The 21,365-nt window shown below is 37.6% G+C and overlaps 2 protein-coding genes across 3 annotated transcripts; one reads left to right on the plus strand and one right to left on the minus strand.

The window, feature by feature from the left end:
• The first annotated feature begins 3,366 nt into the window (after positions 1–3,366).
• LOC134005940 (type-2 ice-structuring protein-like) lies at positions 3,367–6,163 on the plus strand. The gene is made up of 5 exons (XM_062444985.1): positions 3,367–3,484; positions 4,396–4,493; positions 5,390–5,524; positions 5,613–5,721; positions 5,879–6,163. The coding sequence occupies exons 1-5, from the start codon at positions 3,424–3,426 to the stop codon at positions 5,944–5,946; spliced, it is 471 nt and encodes a 156-aa protein (XP_062300969.1). The 5' UTR covers positions 3,367–3,423; the 3' UTR covers positions 5,947–6,163.
• A 1,475-nt stretch (positions 6,164–7,638) lies between these two features.
• si:dkey-9k7.3 (circularly permutated Ras protein 1) lies at positions 7,639–21,260 on the minus strand. Of its 2 annotated transcripts, XM_062444954.1 has the most exons (19): positions 21,158–21,260; positions 19,024–19,075; positions 17,153–17,218; positions 14,946–15,080; positions 13,565–13,651; positions 13,379–13,464; positions 12,842–13,039; positions 12,699–12,743; positions 12,495–12,584; positions 11,281–11,432; positions 11,081–11,162; positions 10,767–10,894; positions 10,439–10,523; positions 9,641–9,747; positions 9,276–9,388; positions 9,059–9,170; positions 8,818–8,958; positions 8,596–8,689; positions 7,639–8,012 (listed from the first exon to the last, which is right to left on the minus strand). In XM_062444954.1, exons 2-19 carry the CDS (start codon positions 19,073–19,075, stop codon positions 7,875–7,877), a joined length of 1,911 nt encoding a protein of 636 aa, XP_062300938.1. In that variant the 5' UTR covers positions 21,158–21,260; the 3' UTR covers positions 7,639–7,874. The 2 variants fall into 2 exon arrangements, with proteins under 2 accessions (XP_062300938.1, XP_062300939.1); XM_062444955.1 differs by lacking the exons at positions 17,153–17,218; positions 19,024–19,075; positions 21,158–21,260 and adding an exon at positions 16,666–16,889.
• Between the last annotated feature and the right edge of the window lie 105 nt (positions 21,261–21,365).

The following is a 21,365-nucleotide window of genomic DNA, read 5'->3' on the forward strand; positions in this document are numbered from 1 at the left end:
AGTAGATGTTGTTCTCATTAACAATAACCCTTATGTAACCTTTCCCCTTTACATTTCTTAGAAGTAGAACTGTGTTTATTCAAGAAAGGAGAAGTTAATCATTATATCATATTATCTTTGCAAGACATTTCACAGTGACGAGGAGGGTTTTAGTTATTGCGAAATCTTCCTTAAAGGCTCTTTATACTGATCAACAATGTATGGAGTTTGTGTGTAAAATACTCCATCATGTACAAGTAAAGCATCAAAGTCCAGATGAAATTAAAATGCCTGCATTTTTCTTCTGCTACAGCATATAGACAGTATCTGCTCTGTAAACTGCATGTCCTGTGTTCACCTTTGAGAAAAAAAACTTGCTTGATTTTAATAATAAAAGCCACTGACAATACATTAAAGAAAAAACTAAAACGGTTAGAAGCATTACCAGTTATAATATCAAACAACAGTGCAATTCCTATTTAATAATGACTCTCTACCATGGGAATACTATCTCTGAAAAACTATGTTACTGATTTCTCAAATTATGTCGCAACGATATTGACAGACAGCGTATTTTTTTGTTCAGTTTCATTGTAACAGAAAGTGACTTGGACACTAAAAACGATGGCTCATTTTTGAATGGTTGACGCCTAACATTAGCTTCAAATAAACTTTTAAATATCTTTTTGCATGACATTTTAAAGAAGTTTCACTACACTTACTTGTAGCCTTTTTTAAAGTGGATTATAAGAAAACACACATCAGAGTTGGTCTTTCTCTAGTGAATCCTCTACTCAAAGGACGGCCAAAGCCACACACTAATACTGAGGAAAGAGAAGACAGTTTCTCAGTAGATTTGGTTGTTGTCTTTCCACTTCTGCTTTTCTTCTACCATATCATTTCTTTGCAAGCTGTAGGCAATTTGAGGAGGGATGAGGGGGAATGCCATCCCCCTTGTTGGCAATATTACCAAAATGCATCCCCCCTTTGTAAACCTGCCATCGCCCGTCTCCATCTCCATAGGAGCAGAGAGTGCATGGGCAGAAAGCTTCTCTGTTGTGTTAGTCTGTTCCGCCTAACTCATTGATCCTTTATCCGACTGAGGTTTATGCAAGTTAGAATCTATGGCTCTGAGATATATCAGTAGCCTAACTGTGCTGTGTATTGATGAATCCATGTTGCAGCCCATGGTAGCAGATGGATTTGTAATTGCACCTTCATCATTCATTCATGATTCTTGATTAATAATAATATCTTTATTTATACAGAGCTTTTCAACACAGCGTTACAGAGAGTTTCACACGGTTGCTTCTGTTGTTTACTTAGAAATTCATGAGAACCAGTTTATCATTTCACAACTGCTGCATTATTTTTTGCCTTTGTCATCTTTACTGTTGAAAAGTTAATGCTTAATCATCCTCAAAGCCAAAGTGTTCCCTTTTTTTTAACTGTAAACCGGCAGTGTCAGCTGAAATTGTGACCATCTTTTCACAGAAAGACTTAATTTGAGGAAGAGAAAAGATCAGACTTATTAAAAAAACGGTGACCACTTCAATTTTTTAGCATCTCTGCATCAGACACCTCCATGGTGGTGTTGCATAATGGAGAACAATCTAAACCAGCACATCTTGTGTCAATGTTGAACAGCTGATCATTTAACTATAGTATCTCATTTTAGACAATAGTTTCTGTTGTAGCTCAATAATAGGTAATGTATTGATATTCCTCATTTTTTTCCAGTTTTTTATTGAAATTCAAGAAGTTCAAGTCCAATGAATAGCTTGAAATGGTACAAAGGTACTGTAAGTGGTGAACTGCCAGAGGTTTAACAAAAAAGGTAAGGTTACCCAAAACTGAAAATGATACAAAAACACTTCAAAATGTAGGTCTTTCCTACAGAGAAATTTCGAAGAAAGTCAAGGTGTCAGTGAGTACTGTTTCCTTCAAAAAGCTCTCAGAAACTGGGGGAAACTCTGAAAGGAAGAGGTCTGGCAGACCCAAAGCCACAACAGAGTCAGAAGACAAGTTTCTGCGAGTCAACAGCTTGCGTGATAGGCGGCTCATAGGACAACAACTTCAAGCACAGCTTCATAGTGGTCGTAGTAAGCAAGTCTCAGTTTCAACTGTGAAGAGAAGACTTCCAGTTGCAGGTTTGACAGGTCGAGTTGCAGATAGAAAGCCATTGCTAAGACGTCAGAATAAGAAGGAAGAGGCTTGCCTGGGCCATGAAACACCACCAATGGACAGCTGAAGACTGGAAGAAGGTGTTATGGATGAATCTGATGAATCAAAATGTAAAATATTCTGTTCATCACGCAGGAGTTTTGTACACCGTCAAGTAGAAAGGATGGTTCCTCAGTGTGTGACATTACCTGTCAAATATGGAGGAGGAAGCATGATGGTCTGGGGCTGTTTTTCTGGATCCAGGGTCGGCTAGTCAGGTGCACAGATTAACAATTAAATATGATTAGTTTCCATCTTTTTTATCCATCCTGGTTTCACCCTGGTGCCTCTTCATAACTGGGACGCAACCAGCGATGCTTCCTAATATTTTACCCTGCTCATGTATGTTATTGGAGTGGACAAAATATTAGGAACACCATTCAATATAATGCACCTTAGTAAATCACCATCACCCACTATGACCTCAATAATAAACATAAAGTAGAATTATCACCTTGTTGACAAAGTTAACAAAAACTGAAGATACGTATAAACGTCATAAATGTAGAATTTATAGCAGAGCTGTTGTATTGGATTGGATTAGATTGCACAGGTGTACCTAAGAAAAAGGCCAGTGAGTGTATAGATATCTATATTGGATTATTTTGTTCATGTTTTATTGTACTGTCTTGTGTCATATGTGTATGTATGTTAATCACGTATCTTAAAACAACATCTTGCCATCATCCATCTCACTCACTCTTCCTACTGACCATTAGACGATCCCTTCGTAATACTCTTACAATGTAAGTCATGGGGGACAAAATCCACAGTCCTCCTTCTGTGTAATAATGTGTTTAAAAGTTTAAAGCTACAATGAAGCTTCAGCCGTCCAAATGAGTCAAATCAAGTAGATATCTTTTAACATTACAGTCTTTTTTAGTGTCAAAGTCTCTCTTTTTGTTACTATACTTCCACCACAGCTCAACGGGGAAACACAGAGAGGGAATTTGATGCTAAAAAGACTGTAAATGTGGCAGATATCCACTTGATATGACTAACACAGACTGCTGAAGCCTCATACACGTACCGGTTGCACAATTGACAGGTGGCCGTTGTGTGGTTATTGTTTTTTTTAGTTCCTAATTTGTTGTAGATGTCAAGATAAGTAGCAGTATATGACTTCACACAGGAAGAAGGTTCACTACAATCCCTCCATCATCATCTGCTCTATTAAGTGTCTCTACAATATCTGTCTCTATCTTTATCATCATCTTTACCATGAAGATGCTGACTGTGTCTCTACTCGTTTGTGCCATGATGGCTTCGATCAGAGATGCTGGTGAGTTTATTATTTATTGATTGTTTATTATAAAGAGTAAACTAACCTTGTGAGACATAATAGTACAGGTGATTTTTTTCAGTGTTTTAATATTCATCCATTTATTGAAAATCTATGCTTTTGTCAGAAAGCCAGAAATGAGTGCTTAACAACTGTTGCTAATAATGAAGTCATAAAATTAAAGTCCCCCTTCACCCTAACCCTAACCCTAACCCTAACTCTAACCCTAACCCTAACCCTAACCCTCTCACTTTAGACACTGAAGTGATCGAGCAGGATTTATGACATCACATCTAGCTTGGAGGCTGATTGCTGTCTAGTGTTCAACGTACAGAAACCTAAAACCTCCAGCTCACATGAAATGCAGAACGAAATTACGACTTCTTAGATTCTGGATTTTTCAAGGAATGGGGAGATGGGGAGTTTACAATGTTTCACTCTGAAGCGCCCATACTGTGTGTGTCAATGTAGGACTGGATGATTAATCAGACAATGAATCAAATCTGAATTATGACTGGTTAGTTGGTTTATTGACTTAAATATCATAATACAAAGTACCATCATATGTTCAGATAAGTGGAAACAAAATACAAGTCTATCAATTCAAAATGGCTAAACAACATAATCATGTTTGCACATTTTTAGGATTTAACATGACTAAGGCTTTCTTGTCTGTGTCTATAAATAGTAAACTAAAATCGTTTAAGTTACACTTTAACTTTACTCACATCTCATGAACATAATACATCAACCTAAGCTGTTCTATCTCATCAACATCCACCACTTTATTAAAATAAAAACCCTCCTTTTTTGGCTTCTTTTTCCACATATCTGACATGTTTGTTGTTTCTTTTTTGTGTGTTTTATTTTTTGACTATATTGAAAGTTTTTTTCTCTTCTTTTTTTTCCAGAAGCAACAACTGGAAAGGCATCTTGTGGTACTTGGACTGAGATCAAGGGTCGCTGTTTCCAATATGTTCCAACAATCATGAAATGGGCTCAAGCTGAGGTAATAAGGATAATTAAAGTTAGTAAAGATTATAGTGCAGAACGCCGCGACAGTAATGTTATTACCCTCTAAAACAGCGAAAGAAGGCCCAACATACTTAAAGTGTCAGCAAAATCAAACCAATTTAATAACAAAAAAACCCCAACATCAACACTAACTAACAAAAGCTGATGGGACGGCCATAATTAACCGTAAGAGGGGAAGACACTCTAATTCAGGTGAAAACTAAAGGGCTACCGGACATACTATACAAACAAAAGACTAAAAACGACAACAACAAAAAACTACAGCATAGCAAAAGCACACAAATCAAGCAGCTGCTGCCAATGCCAGGAAATAGGGAAGAAAGAGTTAGCCATATTTCTCCCTCTTATTGGTCCTCCATAAATGAATGCAGCTCAAGGCCACCTTGTAATGCACATCATATCCAGCAGGGGGTGGTATTTAATAAGTACAATTCAATTTATTCATTAACAACACAGCACATGGGGGGTCCATATCATAATAAAATGGAAAAGAATGCAAAGAGACATCATCTGCATCATCTGAATTAAATCTACATATAAGATTTTGTATTACAACAGAGCTTTAAGCAGCAGCCTCATTCTGTCTTTATAAGCCACTGTGAATCTCTGCATGCTGCCTTTTCTGTAGCGACGCCACAAATGGGCAATATATATAAGGTACCAAAAGCTTTAAAAAAGAGAAGTCTTCACAGTCACTGAAAAAACATTCAATTTATGAACCAATTTGTTTGCAGGTACAATTTTCAACAGTGTCTGTAAATGTTCTGATCATCTGATAGATCATCGGTGTTGTACTCTTTGTATTGAGTTGCATACTTCATCGGTTAATTGGCAGAAAGTCTTCTCTCACACTGTTTGTCTCCCCTGCAGAAAAACTGCCAGGCCATGGGTGCAAACCTTGCATCCATACGTAGCATTGAGGAGTACCATGAGATTCAGATGCTGATGAAGAGAAAGACTTATGACCAAAAAACAACATGGGTTGGAGGCTTCGACGCACCACAGGTATACAATCTGCAGCTACACAAGAAATCATAGTGATTGAATTTTAAAAACACACATATATCATAAAATATTGTGTTCTGTCTTTTAGAGGGGGGTCTGGTTCTGGTCTGATGGTTCAACTTTCCAGTTTACGCACTGGTGTCCCGGACAGCCTTCTGCTTGGTGGAGCCAGCACTGTTTACAGATTAATTATGGAGGTAAATTGCAACAAAGTGTCTTGACACATTGATTTTGAGAGTCTAAAGTTAGAGTTGGAGCAATCGTAAATAGTTAAAATAAAGCTTTATGTGACATTGAGTTGAAATGTTGTTATGATAATGCCAATAAGAGTGAATATTGTTGTGTTATTTACAGTTGCAAAGTGCTGGGACAATGCAAAGTGTAAAAGTACACTTCCATCTGTCTGCGCCAAAAAACCATAAAGTCTCCTTGGATGAAAGAGGCTGAAGAAGTACCTTTGCATAGGTGCTGGTTCATATATATCATAAAGGCTCTGGAGCTAATTTTCTCATCTTTATTTCTTTGCTGTAACGCGGCTTAAGGATCAATACGACAAGTGATATAAACAGTAGCTGCAGGCCTTGTGCCTTTGATCAGAGTACATTGAATGTCATTAGAAAGTAATGCTTTTAGCAAAACCTTATTGTGGACAGTATACTGGAACTTTTTTCTTCTTCTGCAAAATTAAAAAGCATTGAAACAAGTTGCTCTGTGAGTCTGTATTTATTATTAAATAAAGTGAATGTTAGAATATTTTGTGAAATGTATTTCCTGTGAAATATAATGATGAATTCATTAGTGTTATGTGTTTTGCACGTGAATATGTAAGGCACTGACTGAAAAACAACATAGAACTTGCTGTTTGCACCAGTGTGTCAAACTTCATTCGTTTTGCTTAATAGTGCCACCATCTGGACAAACGTCTTATTAATACAGTTGAATATGTAAGGTTTCATTTCATTTTTAATGGTGAAAGGGTCGGTCATTAGGATAGTGAATGACCCATCATACAGTATATCCTCCACACAGAATATGAACTCTTGCCCCACTGTCCCCCACTGTAAACTCAACCATTTTTAAAACTCATTTGAGGCTGTAGGGATTGTGCAATGGTCTCATGGTGTTTTATCATGAGGTTTGTGCAATATGTGTTATGTGCAATGTGCAATGTGTTTTTACCCTGCGGTGAGTGCAATAATACTGTAACTGTGGAGGCATTACAGTACATGTGCAGTATTTGAGCCTAAGACAAATTTCCCTACAAAGGCAATAAAGTATGTCGTATCGTATCATAAAGGACAGGTTCACGATGGTTCAATGCTGTCTTAACACAACAGTCAAGTGGCCATATGAACAGTAAAAGAGGTTTTCTACACTGTAATCATTGTTCCTGTTCATACTGATTGTTAAAATCCTTCAAATCTGTCTGTGCCAGATTTCTTTGATGATTGCTGGTCTGACACAGATGAACCTTAAGGAACAGAGCGACAAGTGACATAAACCGGAGATGGGCCTTTTGTCTCTAATAAGAGGAGAATTAATATCATAAAAAGGTATTCTTTAAGCTTCTGAAAATGATGAAAATAATTTGTTAGCAAAAACAAAATAATGAAGCCACTTTTTTCAATTGCTAGTTGTCTTTAATACTGTCTAAATGTGTTTTATTTCATACACATTACAGTAAAAACATTCATACAGTAGGCCTATGTACTATACTGTATATACACTGTATAATCTGTGGGCAGCTTTACAATAAAAGCATTGTGCTGAATTAATGACAAAGTATTCAGTCCCTTGAAGAAACTGTATCACAATAATTAACACAAATTCTTGCAATTTTGCAGATTTACCGCAACTTCTCTACATGACATAGTATCTTATGTCACTGTAGCACATTCAGTGGGGACATTGGAGCTCAAGTACAGTATTTACTTTTTTACATAACATAGTTCTCATGTTCAGAAAACTCATCTAAAAATGTGCACTGAAATATACTGTAGTTCTTTCTTACATGTGACTTTTCATTGGCAGCAGTATTTACAAAATGACATAATTTCCCCTTTGCTTACATTTTTTCCCAATTCCCACAGTTTTACCACACTAAGAGCTTTGAGAGAAGCTGCTGCAAAATCAAGCATTCTTTGTACTGCATGCAATAATTACAAGAAAATAAACTGCAAAATCCTGGAGGGACTGAGTATTGAAGTGAAATCATCACTTTTTGTAGTCATGACTCTAACATTTAAGTCATAATTATACAACTGATCTTCTAGTTACACTGCTGATAAAAAAAAAGTAAGCCAACATGGCCAAATACAATCTGATCCATATTTGTGGATGACACTTCCTTTTACATTCCTTCCACAAGTGCCTTTTTCTTCCTAGTTTTCTTCTTCTGTCTCTCAGCTGTGTTGCTGTCGATGATGCTGCTCACACTGCTTGCTCTCTTCATCTGATACACCACCTTAGCTGCTTCATCAGATAAACCCTGCAGAGAGTGAGAGATGTTTTATGAAGCATGCGTCCCATCTGTGAGCCTTGATTAAAGGTTTTCAGGTCAGAGACAGAAAGACTAATATTTACAGTATATTATACACATATGAAATATATTTTAAAAATTGTGTAAATGACATGACATATTTAATCTCTGTATCTGAGAATATCCACATCCATGGCAAATTTATACCCAATGATTGTGCCACATGTATATCTTAAAGCCGATACATGCATATGTCATTTAGCTTTTTGTGCAGTGTTGTTTAAAAAATGCCCACAAGGTGGCGATATTGTTTTCAGAACTGCACCAAAAATGGATCACTTGTTTTTTGGCTTGTGGCCTAAATGTTCTCTAAATTATAAAATATGTTTTTAAACATATATTTAGTAACATCTTTTTAAATCTACATATGTATGTATTCGTACGTATTTTTTGAATATTTGCTAAGATGGCAAACATAATTAATCCTTAAGTCCTGTTATTGATTCAACTGTTTTCCTGGAGGTCTACAGAGTGATCCTTAAAATATTGTAAATAAAAATTGTCTTTATTAATGAATTAGCTGTATAATTACCGAGGACTCTGTGGTGATGTCATCGCAGATTGATGATATGGTCTCCATCCAATTGCCATAGACACTCTCTTCCTTTTGGATTGGCCGCTGCTTGCTATAGTTGAGGAAACACACACACACACACACACAGAGTCTTTATAATGTGGGTGGGCTGGCAGGTCTGGGACCCCACAATGTGATATATTGAAATCTATTTTGATCAAAGTGCTCCGAGGGTCTTACCTGATCTGTTTGAGCAGGTCTTGCTGTACTTTCAGTTGCCTCTGTGCTTCCCCCACCCGGCCCTCCATGGTTAAACTGGCGCAGAGCTGAGCACAGTGAACACCAAGTACCGCCATGTTTAGGCTACCGGCCCAAATCCGACTTCACAAACACAGACATGGAGATGAGGAAATAAAACTGTGAGTATTTGAGACACCACAATGGTAGTTGATGGAGTTAAATGATCTCTACAGTGTTTTACCTGCAGATAGTAACTGGTCTTTGTACAGTGATGATACGTGTGACCCTTTGCTGGTCTCTGGTCTTAAAGATCAGCTGGACTTGGAAAGGAAGTGCTTTCCTCTGGAGAAAAACTGACAAACACACACACATTTAATACAGTATATTTGGATAACCTATGCTATTAATGTGACAGGACTCGTCAAATTTGATTTTATTTGTATCCAAATGGGTCTTACTTGTGTTAAACTCTTTCTTGACAGCAAACTGGAAGGTGATCTCCAGCCCCTCTGTCACATTTCCAATTTCTGTCACCAGTTTGTGATTACTTTCATCCATATAGGGAAAATACCTGTAGAGAAACATAGGAAAGAAAATTGAAAATCACAATAAAAGAGCTTTTTTTAATCGGGGGTAAGATCTGAGGATAAAGAGAGGAAAGGAGTTTGGCTTATTTAAACTGAACAAAGCCTACATTAGTCTTCTGATAGTGAAGGCTAAAGTGCTAAAGTGTAGATTTTAGTGTCTATATCCTTATAGTCGGGAAGTTTACATACAAAATAACCTGAAAACTTCTTCTACTGTATTTTCGGTCACCACTCACACTCCATCTGAAGCAAGCAGCGTTAGTGTGGCTCCTGTTGCTAGGACGTTGTCCATGGAGGCTGACTGGATCTCTGTTGCCACAGTGCCGATGCTGACGATGTTCACCTGCGCGGGAGAGAGACAAAGATTTCTATAATGAAATTAAGTTTTGTAAATCAAGGTTTTTTAGACCACCTTATAACACAAGTCTCACACCATTTATATTCACTTACATCTGTTTATATAATGAACAATATACTTTCTATGTCAGCGCAAAAGTCTTTTTTCAACAGGAAAATTAGTTAAATCCTAAAAAATACCTTTTGATCCTGTTCAAAGATGCACTGTTTGTGAAAGATTGTGAAACACTGGAACTAAATACAGGTGAAATTGTTCGCTATGATACTGTATGATACTGTAGATTACCCATTTCAATCTCAAGTAAGTTGAAATTCATAACTTACTGAACTAAAACCAGCAGTTTCCTGGAGCAAAATCAATCTATGAAACTAGCTACCATGTTAAAAAAAGTTATGGTTTGTTGAAAAATGTCAACAGTAATTGAAAAGTGTCTGTTCTTTGTTCTTAAAATGTGCAAAACCACCAATATGTTTCTTTTTGGAGGCAAAATAAGTGGATCTTCTGGGGGACCACTTAAAATAAGGTAAGTCTACCTGAGACCCCTCATCATTTGTTGTATTGTCTACCAGTGAAAAGGGTAAAATAACTTATTTTTTTTTATTTGAGTAACTTTGAGAGGCTTGAGGAGATCGAATACAGTTTGAATTTAAAGTTGGGAACCACTGGTGTATCTCACCCGTCCTCCAGTAGTGTCTGCCATTCTCCCAACTTCAGCCAGGCGACAGTCTGTCCCTTCAAACGTCATTACTGATACTATGACCCTGACGGAGGAAAACATGGAGATTTATTTTATTATTATGTTAACTTTTTTATTTAATGGAACTTAATTTGCAATCATACAATGCTACAATACAATACATACTGTTCATTGCACAATTATACTATAGTGCATTATTATAACGATATATCATCAAGGTAAGATGTGTGTGTGTGTGTGTGTGTGTGTGTGTGTGTGTGTGTGTGTGTGTGTGTGTGTGTGTGTGTGTGTGTGTGTGTGTCCTCACCCACTCTCCACAGCCTGTAGAGCCAGCTGTTTGTAGAAATATGAAGTAAGATGAGGGGAGGATAGAGACGAGGTTTGCTCCATCTCGCCAAGTCCGATGTTGGCTCTGCCGTCAGTACACAAAACCACCTGCACAACACAGATGGTCAGAAACTCCATTACATTATCCAGGCCTTTTATTCAGCCTCAGTTCAGCCTTTGTCTAAAACAGTCAATTTTAGTTCCTGGTGACTTGACAAACGAAGCATTTAGGCTGCAGTGTGTTTTTACATGTTCCCTTTAAAAATAAAACAATAGCTTTCCATTTACTCTCACCTTTGAACCGGGGTACCTTGATGCCAAGGCAACCGACGCTAACGCTGCAGGACCAAGACACGTAGCCCCATGTTCCATGAGCCTGGATATGCAGAAACATTAAAAAAGTAAAGGTTCCAGTTACATATAAGGAGTCATCTGCCATTTTTGTGCATAGACACACTCTAAAAAGAGCAAAAACACACTCCATTGTCACTTACTCTTTTACTCTCTTTATTAGTTGGTGGTAGGTCTCAGCTATACAGTGTGGGATAGGGTAATTTACCCCCTGTTGCCATATATGATCATAATCAACCAACGCCCAATCTCTGAGAGTGAGAGGAGTACCAGTACCATCGCCATATATCACCACCTGGGGAAGAAAAGAAAAAAGATGATTTATGCCAAGCATTTAAAACTACGTGTGCACCTTCCCCTAAAATAACCTAAAATATTTGATTTATATTTTCACAAAAACTAGGATCAAAAACATATCATTGCACACGTCGAAGACCTCTTAGATATTGTTGTGCTTTCCTTCCTTCAGAGGAAACCATTTGCTATCATACACGGTGCAAAAAAAAGAAGTGAAAGTGATTCATTACTACAAACAGGAAGTCATCTTTTATTTTTGTAGAGTCGATTGTTTTCATGTCAGTACTGCATGACGATATCTACTGCTGCCTGTCAGTCTTGAAAGTCTTGAGGTTTTTTGTAGGCTCTGATCTCATCTTTTAAAAAGGTCTTTCTTGGTATCTGTTCTTGGATTGAGGTCATACTCGGATTTTAGCAGGTGCAATTTATACCACGGTACTCATCTTAACCTGAGGTGACATTATTATGGTTAAAACACCAAGACATACCTCTGCGTTTCCCCCTCAGTTCAATCTTTTATAAGTGCGCACTTATAAAAGTTGTTAAAGTTGTTCTCAAAGCCTCACCTCATAGACAATACATGCGTTTATCATCTGTCATTTATTTCCTGTTTCATCTGCTCACCCACCTAGCAGTGGTTTCTATTTTTGGCTTGTGACTAAAACTGCAAACTTGCTACACCTCATCACAGGTAATTATTTACTGTGCACACACGTACTGAGAAGGTCAAGCAAAGAGCAATTCATTTAAATGAATACAGAGGCCCAATAAGGCAAAAAAATAAAAAATAAAAGGCATTCTCATACTTTGACCTCTTAAACCATTTGGGAACCACTTCTCTATGAGGTCTGGATTAATTACAAGCCTTTTCAGCATTAAATTGAATTAAATAAAAAGCAATTATGTGAAATTATATGTTAAAAAAGCAATAGAGTTAAATGCATCACAACAAAAAAACAATAGCTTCCAAGGGATCGGTACAATGTTTTTTCTTTATTCTGTGTTTAAATGATGAATGAATAACTTCATTTTAAAACGGAGCAAATGACTTCTCCTATACCTCATCGTTGAAAGTCACCAGCGCCACTCTCCTGTGAGGGGAGTGCTGCAGCAGGGACGACAGCGCCATCTGGAGGGCATCCTGGATACCCTGTTAAAAACATGCAGTCTTATAGCAAAATATATAGCAAAATAGACAGTGTGTACAGCTCCTTATAGATGTTAATTAATGTATTCACCATGCTAAACCAAACAAACATCTCACCTGTAGTCTGGATATATATGCTGGAGATCCGCTGCTTGATGTAACCTAAAGTGAAGCAAATATGTTGGGACTGACATCTCTCTTCATATATATATAAATGCTGTTATATATAATTGATGCAGTATATATATTAGTAATAAAACCTCTGTAGTGACACTCATGCTGCCAGAAATGTCCACACAGAACACGACGAGGGTGTTCTCCAGGTTTTGGTAGTCGTCGTCGCTCTGGTTCGGCAGGTAAAGGTCATCACTGCGCTCACCTGCACGCTGACCCACAAACACTCTCTTCCCACTGTCGTCTACGCTGTTTTCACGCCCACAAAACTCACACACCCACACCTGAGCGAGAGGGGGAAGAGGGGAGAGAGAGATGTTTGACTTTTAGGGTGAATTTCAGGTAATCTGGGACTTTTTGTTTGTGTGCAGTTTTGACTGCAACTTATTCCGATGTCTACCACATCAGAGCAGCACATTATAAGATGTTTTCTAACCACACCAGAAGAAGAATGTAGATATGCCACACCTAGTAGTCTACCCGAGTTTGATAATCAATTTAAACTAATTCATTTACACAAATGGTAGGAAAAGTCTTAATAGTGTAGAGAAAAATGCAAGAAATAAAAGAGTAAATGAGTTGTTTGATGAAGAAATAAATGCATTGAATAGACTAACACTCACATTCTTCTTCATAGAACTCAGACATGACAAGGCAGCACCACATTTCCCACATTTCACCGGGCTCTGAAAAATCGGCATGTTTGATGCTGATTAGGGAAGGAGAGAAAAGGAAAATAGGTTTACAAAAAAAGAAAAGAAAAGATTTGTAAAAAGGCATTTGTGAATGTGTGTGTTTGTCCATCTGACCTTGGCTGATGTTGACCAGATTTCCGATACTGAGCGAGACAACGTTGACGTTGGCTTTTAGTCTGCTTTCTCCCTCCAGCTTGTCAACTGTAGAAACACAATAAAGGAATTAAAGGGGTAAACCATAAAGAGACAGTCCTGGCACACTGCATCACAACATGGTATGCAAACTGTTCGGCAGCAGACAGGAAAGCTCTCCAGATGGTCATCAACACATTGCAGCAAATAATCGGACTCCTTCGAGCCTGTTCAGATCATGATGCCTCTGCAGAGCCAACAGCGTCTTAAAGGATGTTACACACCTGTCTCCCCAGGCAGCATGTCCATGTGGGCCCCACATGGGTTATATGTTGGCTACGTGGGTACTGAGTGTGCATGGGCTTGAATTGGGCAAATTTTGTAGGTCCAAGATGGTTTCAGTAACGTGGCCCCCACATGTGAACCCCATGTGGGCTGCCTGTATGAGCCCCATGAGGGATGTAAGTGGGCTAAGCGGGGATGGGCATAAACAGGGTAAATTGTGAGCCCCATATTGTCTCACAAACATAGGCCCCACATGTGTAACTCACCCAGTTGGGCCCCACCTGAAACCCAGTCAGAATCACTTGAAGCCAATAGGGGCAAACACAGGTGGGGCCATCATAGAAACTGCGGCAAACCAACGTGGGAGCCATATTGCAGCCCAAATTTATTTCCCTTATGGGACCCACATGGACATGCTGGCTGGAGGTGCTACAGGGCCTTAACCATAAAAACTTACCAAATAATTGAACTTGCTTAAAAACAGTAAATTCTCAATAAAACACCATATCAACTAGTTTGGCATGATCTTACCTTATAACTTTTTATATTAAATAAAGGTAATGGAATACAATTGTGTATTAAATATTACATTAAATCTGGGGAATCATGTCAATAAGTCCACTTAAATACACTGTAGGTGATAATATTTATCATTCTTTTGTGGTTTCACCATTTGACATTTTCAGGAATATTCAGTCTTACTTTTGGTTAAAGAAATGTTGCAAATGTCATTTCAAATGATATAAAACCAACAAATATAAAAAATATACATTTTAACGAACCTGATGTTCCTTTTAAAACTATTTTTAAAGATATTTTTGAATTGCTCATTTAGCCAACTCTTATTTGTCAATGACCCACAAATATCATAGGTGCAATAGCAGTTAATATAAAGTACTTCATTGTTATTTTTAATTACTTTTAGTCTGCTTGTTGTCTCTTGCCTGCATGAATAGATGTGATGTATGGATTCATTGTACGACAATAAAAGCTTTCCATTCTATTATAAATATCACATTGAAAAGTTAATGATTCACTTAGAAACAACAGAAAGAGAGAGAAGACAAACAAAACTCACGTCTGGGTGGGACAGGTGGAGGGAGGGAGAGCTTTGTAGGTGGACACTGGAAAGTGGGGAGAGGCGGGAGAGGCGGGAGAGGCAGAGAAGTAGGCCGAGGTTTTCTCAAACGTCGAGGAGGCAGCGGTGGAGGAACTGGACGTTAAGAGAGAAAGATCATGCTGTGTTGTAACATCAAAAACAACAGTAAGGTGCCCATATGTACTGTAATCATTCCTCCTGTTCATCAATATAATTTGGGGCCAAAATCTACTTCTGAATAGAGCAGACGATGAAGAAGAGATTTGGAGTCATATACTATTATTCATCTTGACATCTACCATAAATCATTTGACCACGGGGGCCAAAATCCACAGTGTGTCCACACAGTCATTTAAAAGTAGATGCGAAGCTTATATGAGGCTTCAGCCATCTGTGTTAGTCATATCAAGTGGATATCTGACACATTTACAGCTTTATAGCATCAAATTCCCTCTTAGCGTATCCCTGTTGAGCTGTGGTGGAAGTATAATAACAAAAAGAGGAACTTCGGCACTAAAAATGACTGTAAGATTGAACGATATCTACTTGATTTGACTCATTTGGACAGCTGAACCCCAATCCAAGAAAAGTTTGCCACATATTCTCTTCTTTAAAGTATTTCTCTTGTAATGTTTAAAGTGAAACAGTTTTAAAATATGAACAATAAAGCATAAATCTTGCTAATCCAATAACAGCCTGTACTATAACTAACTAGCTCAACAGTGCAATGCAAGAGCATGTCAGGTAGGTTATCATCAATATCTAATATAACTTGTTGTCTCCAACATGTATCTTCAGCTGTGGTGAAGAATTATATCATGTGCGTGGCATCTGAGTGAATATTTAGGTTGCAGGGTTTCAATATCTGTCAACTGGAAACATTAAAAAGAGATTTACTGTGGAGATTAAGTTTTCAACTAACTCATGGAGTCAATGCTTGATTAGCAAAGTGCAGCTGGCACAAGCTTCCGATGAGTCATTTCAGACGCTGAAACTGAATTTTTCTACGTCTGTATTAAGTCAACGACGCATTGCACCAAGATTTACGAAAATGTCGAGTGGTAAATCAGCTCTTCTTACTGTAAAACTGAATATGTGCTACGAGATGATAGAAAGCTAAGGTGAAGCACCTGTCGCTAAAAGGGGAAAAGCCCTCAAATGCAAACTTCAACCGAATTTTTAAGTAAACTCTTGTTTAATTGTACGTTTTCGTGACATGCAATGCACAAAGGAAATGTAAGCTGTTCAAAGCTTGAGTTGTGAAAACTGCAGAAACAAACAAATGTGATTCAATCTTTGAGAAAATATTTTGGTTTGACTTTGTGGCATCTTATCATCAACCGCCTTTTAAAAGTTAAACAGCGCATGTAACAGGCCTACACCATTTCCTGCCAGTGTTAAATGGAGAAGTAGGCTACATTCACGTATTGTAGAGGCCACTAACTGTAAAAACAACACGCTATGAGAATTAATACGATATATTTAATGTGTATTAGTGCATAGAATAACATTTTGACACAATTTATCCTCCATAAGGGCAACTTTTACAGTGTAATGAAACAGATCTATGTTTGGTTGTTGTGGAAACAGGATGACAGCTGTCTTTTATCCGCTTGGACTGTTTTTCAAGGGTGAGAAACACTGGCTCATTGTAGATAGTGGTACAAATTAAACAAAAACTGAAGGATTTTTTAATTACTGTAACAATTTTTCAAAGGTCAAAGACAGCTTTTCTATTATTAAGTTTGTTCTCAGAGCCTCCACTGTGGGTGGACTTTCCCTTCTTGATTTGCTATCTTTCCATCTGTACATCTTCTTCACAGTGGTGCTTCTCTGTGCCTCTGTCTTTGTTTGTTGCATTTGCAAGCATGCCCACACATACACACACACACACACACACACACACACACACATACACACACGCGTGCACACACATATTACTCCTTGATATGCTTTCCTGTTATTTCACTGCAATACTCTTGAGAATGTGATTAAGACTTTAGACAGAAAAACAACCTTGATAAAGGCAGTGTGTTTGTGTGCATGTGTGTGTGTGTGTGTGTGTGTTAGAGAGAGAGAGAGAGAGAGAGCGAGAGAGAGAGAGAGAGAGAGAGAGAGAGAGAGAGAGAGAGAGAGAGAGAGAGAGAGAGAGAGAGAGAGAGAGAGAGAGAGAGAGAGAGAATTACCTTCTTGCTCTTTAGCAGCCACTATGTTGTCATAATTTTGCTCGATTAGAGAAACACCTGTGGATGCTGTGAAAATCAGCTAATTAACACACATTCATGGTTACAGTATATTAAATGGTACAAATAATCAAATGGTGAATGCTCTTTGTATGTCAACTCAGGATAAAGAGATTTTAGTTGAATTTATAACGTTATCCATCTCATTGTCAACACATCTCATAAAAAGACTAAAAACCAACAATACAATGATCCTGTGTCTCTAAAGATATTCAATAGTGCTTGAAAGTTTATAGTTTGTAATATACTGTATTTCTGCATAAATACGACATTAAACATGTTCAGATTGTGTCCTGAAGTCCTAAAACTAGATAAAGGGAACCCAATTAAACAAATGAAAATTAAACTTATTTATTCATCGAGGAAAATGATCAAATCTTACATATTTATGTGAGGCAAAAGCATGTGAATCCTTGCTTGCAATAACTGGTGTGACCCCCTTTTGCAGCAATAACTAATAGATAGATAAATAGATTTCCAGTCCAGATTCTTTGCGTGAACTTACAGCTTCAGGTTCCTTAAAAAACCTTAACTTTCTTCTGCTCCAACCATTCTTTGGTATAGAACGACTTGTGCGTTTAGGGTCGATGTTTTGCTGCATGATTCACTTTCTGTTTCAGCTTCAGGTTACAAACGGATACCTTTGATATTTTCCTGTAGAATTTGCAGGTACAACTCAGAGTTCATAGCTCCATCACTGATTTCAAGCCATCCTGGTCAAGAGGCAGCAAAGCAGGCCCGAACCATGATACTGTCACCACCATGTTTCGTAGATGGGAAGAGGATCTGAAGTTTGAATGCAGCGTTTGATTGTCGCCAAACAAAACGCACCTTCTGGCACATGGTCCACGTGGTCTTGAGCAAACTGTAGACGAGCAGCAATGTTCTTATTGGAGATTCATTGCTTTCTAATTGCAGCTGCACACCATTGATTCTCAATATTCTCCTGATGGTTGAGTCATTTGAGTCAGGCCTTTAGATTCCTTGATGTTACCCTGGAAACCTTTGTGACCTCCCAGACTGTTACACGCCTTGTTTTTGGTGTAATCTCTGTTGGTCGACTACTGCTGGGGTTGGGGAGGGTAACAATAGTGTTTGATGTCTTCCATTTGTACACACAATCTGCCTGAGAGATGACTGGTGGAGTTCAAAGGCTGCTGAGTATCACCTGCTCTTCTTCTGAAGTCTTCAAAAATCTCTTTTGTTCAAGCCATGACACATTTCCACAAAACTGTACTGTGAAACTCAGACTTTGATGGCGAAGACACAGATTTCTCTTCTTTAAATAAATCAGGGCCTCCCAGAGTCACACTTGATTGTCATACTGTACCAATGATTGAGAGACATCAATTCTAATTTCCCCTTCAAATAAAAGAAACTTCAAAGTCTCATTTGTTTTAATGGACGTCTCTTTATCTAGTTTTAGCACATTTTAGGTCATATTTATACAGAAATAGAACATTTTCTGAAGGGGCCAGAAACCTTCAAGCACCACTGTATTTCATCACGTTTGAGTTCATGAAAATAGTCCCCAACAAATGCACGTACTCTTGTTTAAAAGGGCATTGGATTAAAAACTACAGAGTCTAGCTGTGTAAGGAAATAACTTCGACTTCGGTGACTGACAAACACATTACTGGTTTTGGTCTTAATAAGAAAAATATCAGAAAACACCAACCCTATCTTTTAAAACAGTGACTGTAATTTATATTAAAACATACTAAAATCGATGACGACATAACAGCATATGAATACACAGGATTGGACATTATTTAGTTGTGGTTATAAAAACAGATGGAAATCAAAGCACTCACCTGCTTCATCGGATCTCAAATTACAAACAACATGACTGCAGGCAAACTCCATCTGAGACACATAAAGACACGATATCTTAGCTATTTTGTGCATTAAGATAAAATGATCAATATAAAGTGAACATTTTCAAATATAATGTATCCCCTAAATAGTGACTTAGTATGAAAAAAGGGACAGATCGATATGAGTGTAGGATGCAGAAATCAGACAGATCAGCAAAAGATAAACAGCTTCCTGGCAACAGTATAATATCGCTATTGATTTTTTTTTTTTTAAGTTAACAGGTGGCTGAGTAAAACCATGAGAACAGACGTTTCCTGTTTAAACAACTGTGAAGAAAAACAAAATAATATGATGATGGCCTAGGTCTATGTACATTGTTTATAACAGTATGTTTTTCAACACGTGCAATCGTGCATATTTTTTTATGAAGCTAAGTTATGTTAAATCTTTTTTTCAATTTTTCACATGTGCATTAATACTCCTTAAGACCTGGAAACAGATCGTTGTCGATGTGGGAAATCTGTGGAGTTCCCCTTTAAAGTAAATATATCACCGAACAGGATGTGGAGAAAAACTGACAATCAGCTGCTTTTATGGATCAAACCACCAACTACGACACGTTTCTCTAACCACAAGGCCAACACGTCAGCCCACAGATAAAACCAACAGGCATCGTGCTCTTGGAAAACCGATATCTTGTGACCCAAAAGACATTAGACTAACAAAAAAAAAAAAAAAAAATCCATCCTTTTCCTCTTTCTACCCTGGTGTTGATTAACTCATCCGTTCTTCTTCTGTGTCTTTGCTCTTTTAGGAGGGGGATTTTTTTGGAGATGCAGCTTTTTATCACAGTTTACTGCACTGGACCAAACAAGAGCTTAAAGGATTATTAACAATTATGAACAATTATTAACATTCACTTGTTCCAAACTGCTCAAAAGTCACAATGTACTCATTGTCCCATTTGAGAGGGACTTTTTCTTTTGTAGTTGGCTTGAACAAACAAGCAATTTGAAGATGTCATAGCAGGCTTTGAGAGATTGTGATGAGAATTTCATGATGTTTTTCATATTAGATAAATAAAAATGCAAATCCTGCAACATCTTGGCGCCAATGCATGAAAATCCATAGTAGCTACCGGTTCGAGCCTGTTTCTGCATTCATTGTGCCATTAATCTGTAATGGTGCTCTTATTAAGTATAAAACATTTTCATAAATCTCTGTATTCAGCAGCTTTATCGCACACACAAGGAAATAATCGTTTGTTGGAGTAAGATCGCACCTGTTGCACTGTTGATGGATGCGTCTAAAATAGTGTCTTGATCCTTTAACATGGAGGAATCAGGAAATTGGCCTACAGAAATGAGGAATTGTATCCTACAGTAAAAAAAAAAAATTGGTATGGAGGCTCAAGCATGCCAATTGCTCCTATTCTTTGTTTTCTTTCCTTAATTTAATTTGGAAATATATACCAACAAAACACTCACAAACTCCATATGTGTTTGAATGAATGTTTAAAGATGCTTTAAAGAGACATCATCTTACACACATCACACATCTTCGGTACTCATCTACTCAATTTTACTGTAAAGTCTGGCCTTCTCCTCACACTAGAAACAACACACAATCATAACGCATCCTCCTCCTTACTGATATATAAAGATTTTATTAACTAATTATGAGGTCTGTGAGTTTGTGGTGGTCAAAGCTTGCAATATTTTCAACAATATTGTATCAAATTGGGTTATTTTGATCTCTTTTCACAGATATTTCCTTTCCAAAAAAAGTTTTTGTTTTGGTTTTATAATGACTCAAGTTGGAGTTTTAACACCTTTTTGAAAGTCAGGTAGTAGAAATCGGTCAATACAGAGGGGAACTTGAGTGATTTTATAACGTTACTGAGATTAAATAAAAACATGCTGCCCATTAAAACACAACAAGAAAGTTGATCAGCATGTTTGGAAACTGGTTAGGGTTTGGTCAGGTGTTTCTGCCTTCATGATAAACTGTGGCTACAATCCAAAAATCTTTCAAATGTGAAAGCACAAAATATGTTTATGATTCATAACTGAGAACACACAAATAAACATAAACACACAAATATAAACATTACAACAAGAAGATAATTACCTTCGCTGCAGTCAGTCTACAGTGTCGTCGCTAAAACTGAAAGCAACCACTTCTAATGTGGCAGGTTACTAGTATATGTCCGTGTGTGTGTGTGTGTGTCCGTGTGTGTGTGTGTGTGTGTGTGTGTGTAGGCGTGTTCAAAGTCTGAAGAGCAGAAACTTGCATGTGAGTCACTTGTGTGTCAGGAAGTTGGCGCAGGGTTGGTAGT

This window comes from Scomber scombrus, chromosome 23, assembly GCF_963691925.1.
Source record: "Scomber scombrus chromosome 23, fScoSco1.1, whole genome shotgun sequence".
Lineage (NCBI taxonomy): Eukaryota > Metazoa > Chordata > Actinopteri > Scombriformes > Scombridae > Scomber > Scomber scombrus.

Bases quoted from the DNA above. Each gene is read 5' to 3' on its own strand.
- si:dkey-9k7.3 (XM_062444954.1), bottom strand. From the start codon at position 19,075: ATGGAGTTTGCCTGCAGTCATGTTGTTTGTAATTTGAGATCCGATGAA. The intron at 17,219-19,023 runs GTGAGTGCTTTG...TGATTTTCACAG, and splicing joins TTTGAGATCCGATGAAGCAG to CATCCACAGGTGTTTCTCTA. The intron at 11,433-12,494 runs GTATAGGAGAAG...TTTCTTCCCCAG, and splicing joins TGGTGACTTTCAACGATGAG to GTGGTGATATATGGCGATGG.
- LOC134005940 (XM_062444985.1), top strand. From the start codon at position 3,424: ATGAAGATGCTGACTGTGTCTCTACTCGTTTGTGCCATGATGGCTTCG. The intron at 4,494-5,389 runs GTAATAAGGATA...TCTCCCCTGCAG, and splicing joins TGAAATGGGCTCAAGCTGAG to AAAAACTGCCAGGCCATGGG. The intron at 5,525-5,612 runs GTATACAATCTG...TCTGTCTTTTAG, and splicing joins GAGGCTTCGACGCACCACAG to AGGGGGGTCTGGTTCTGGTC.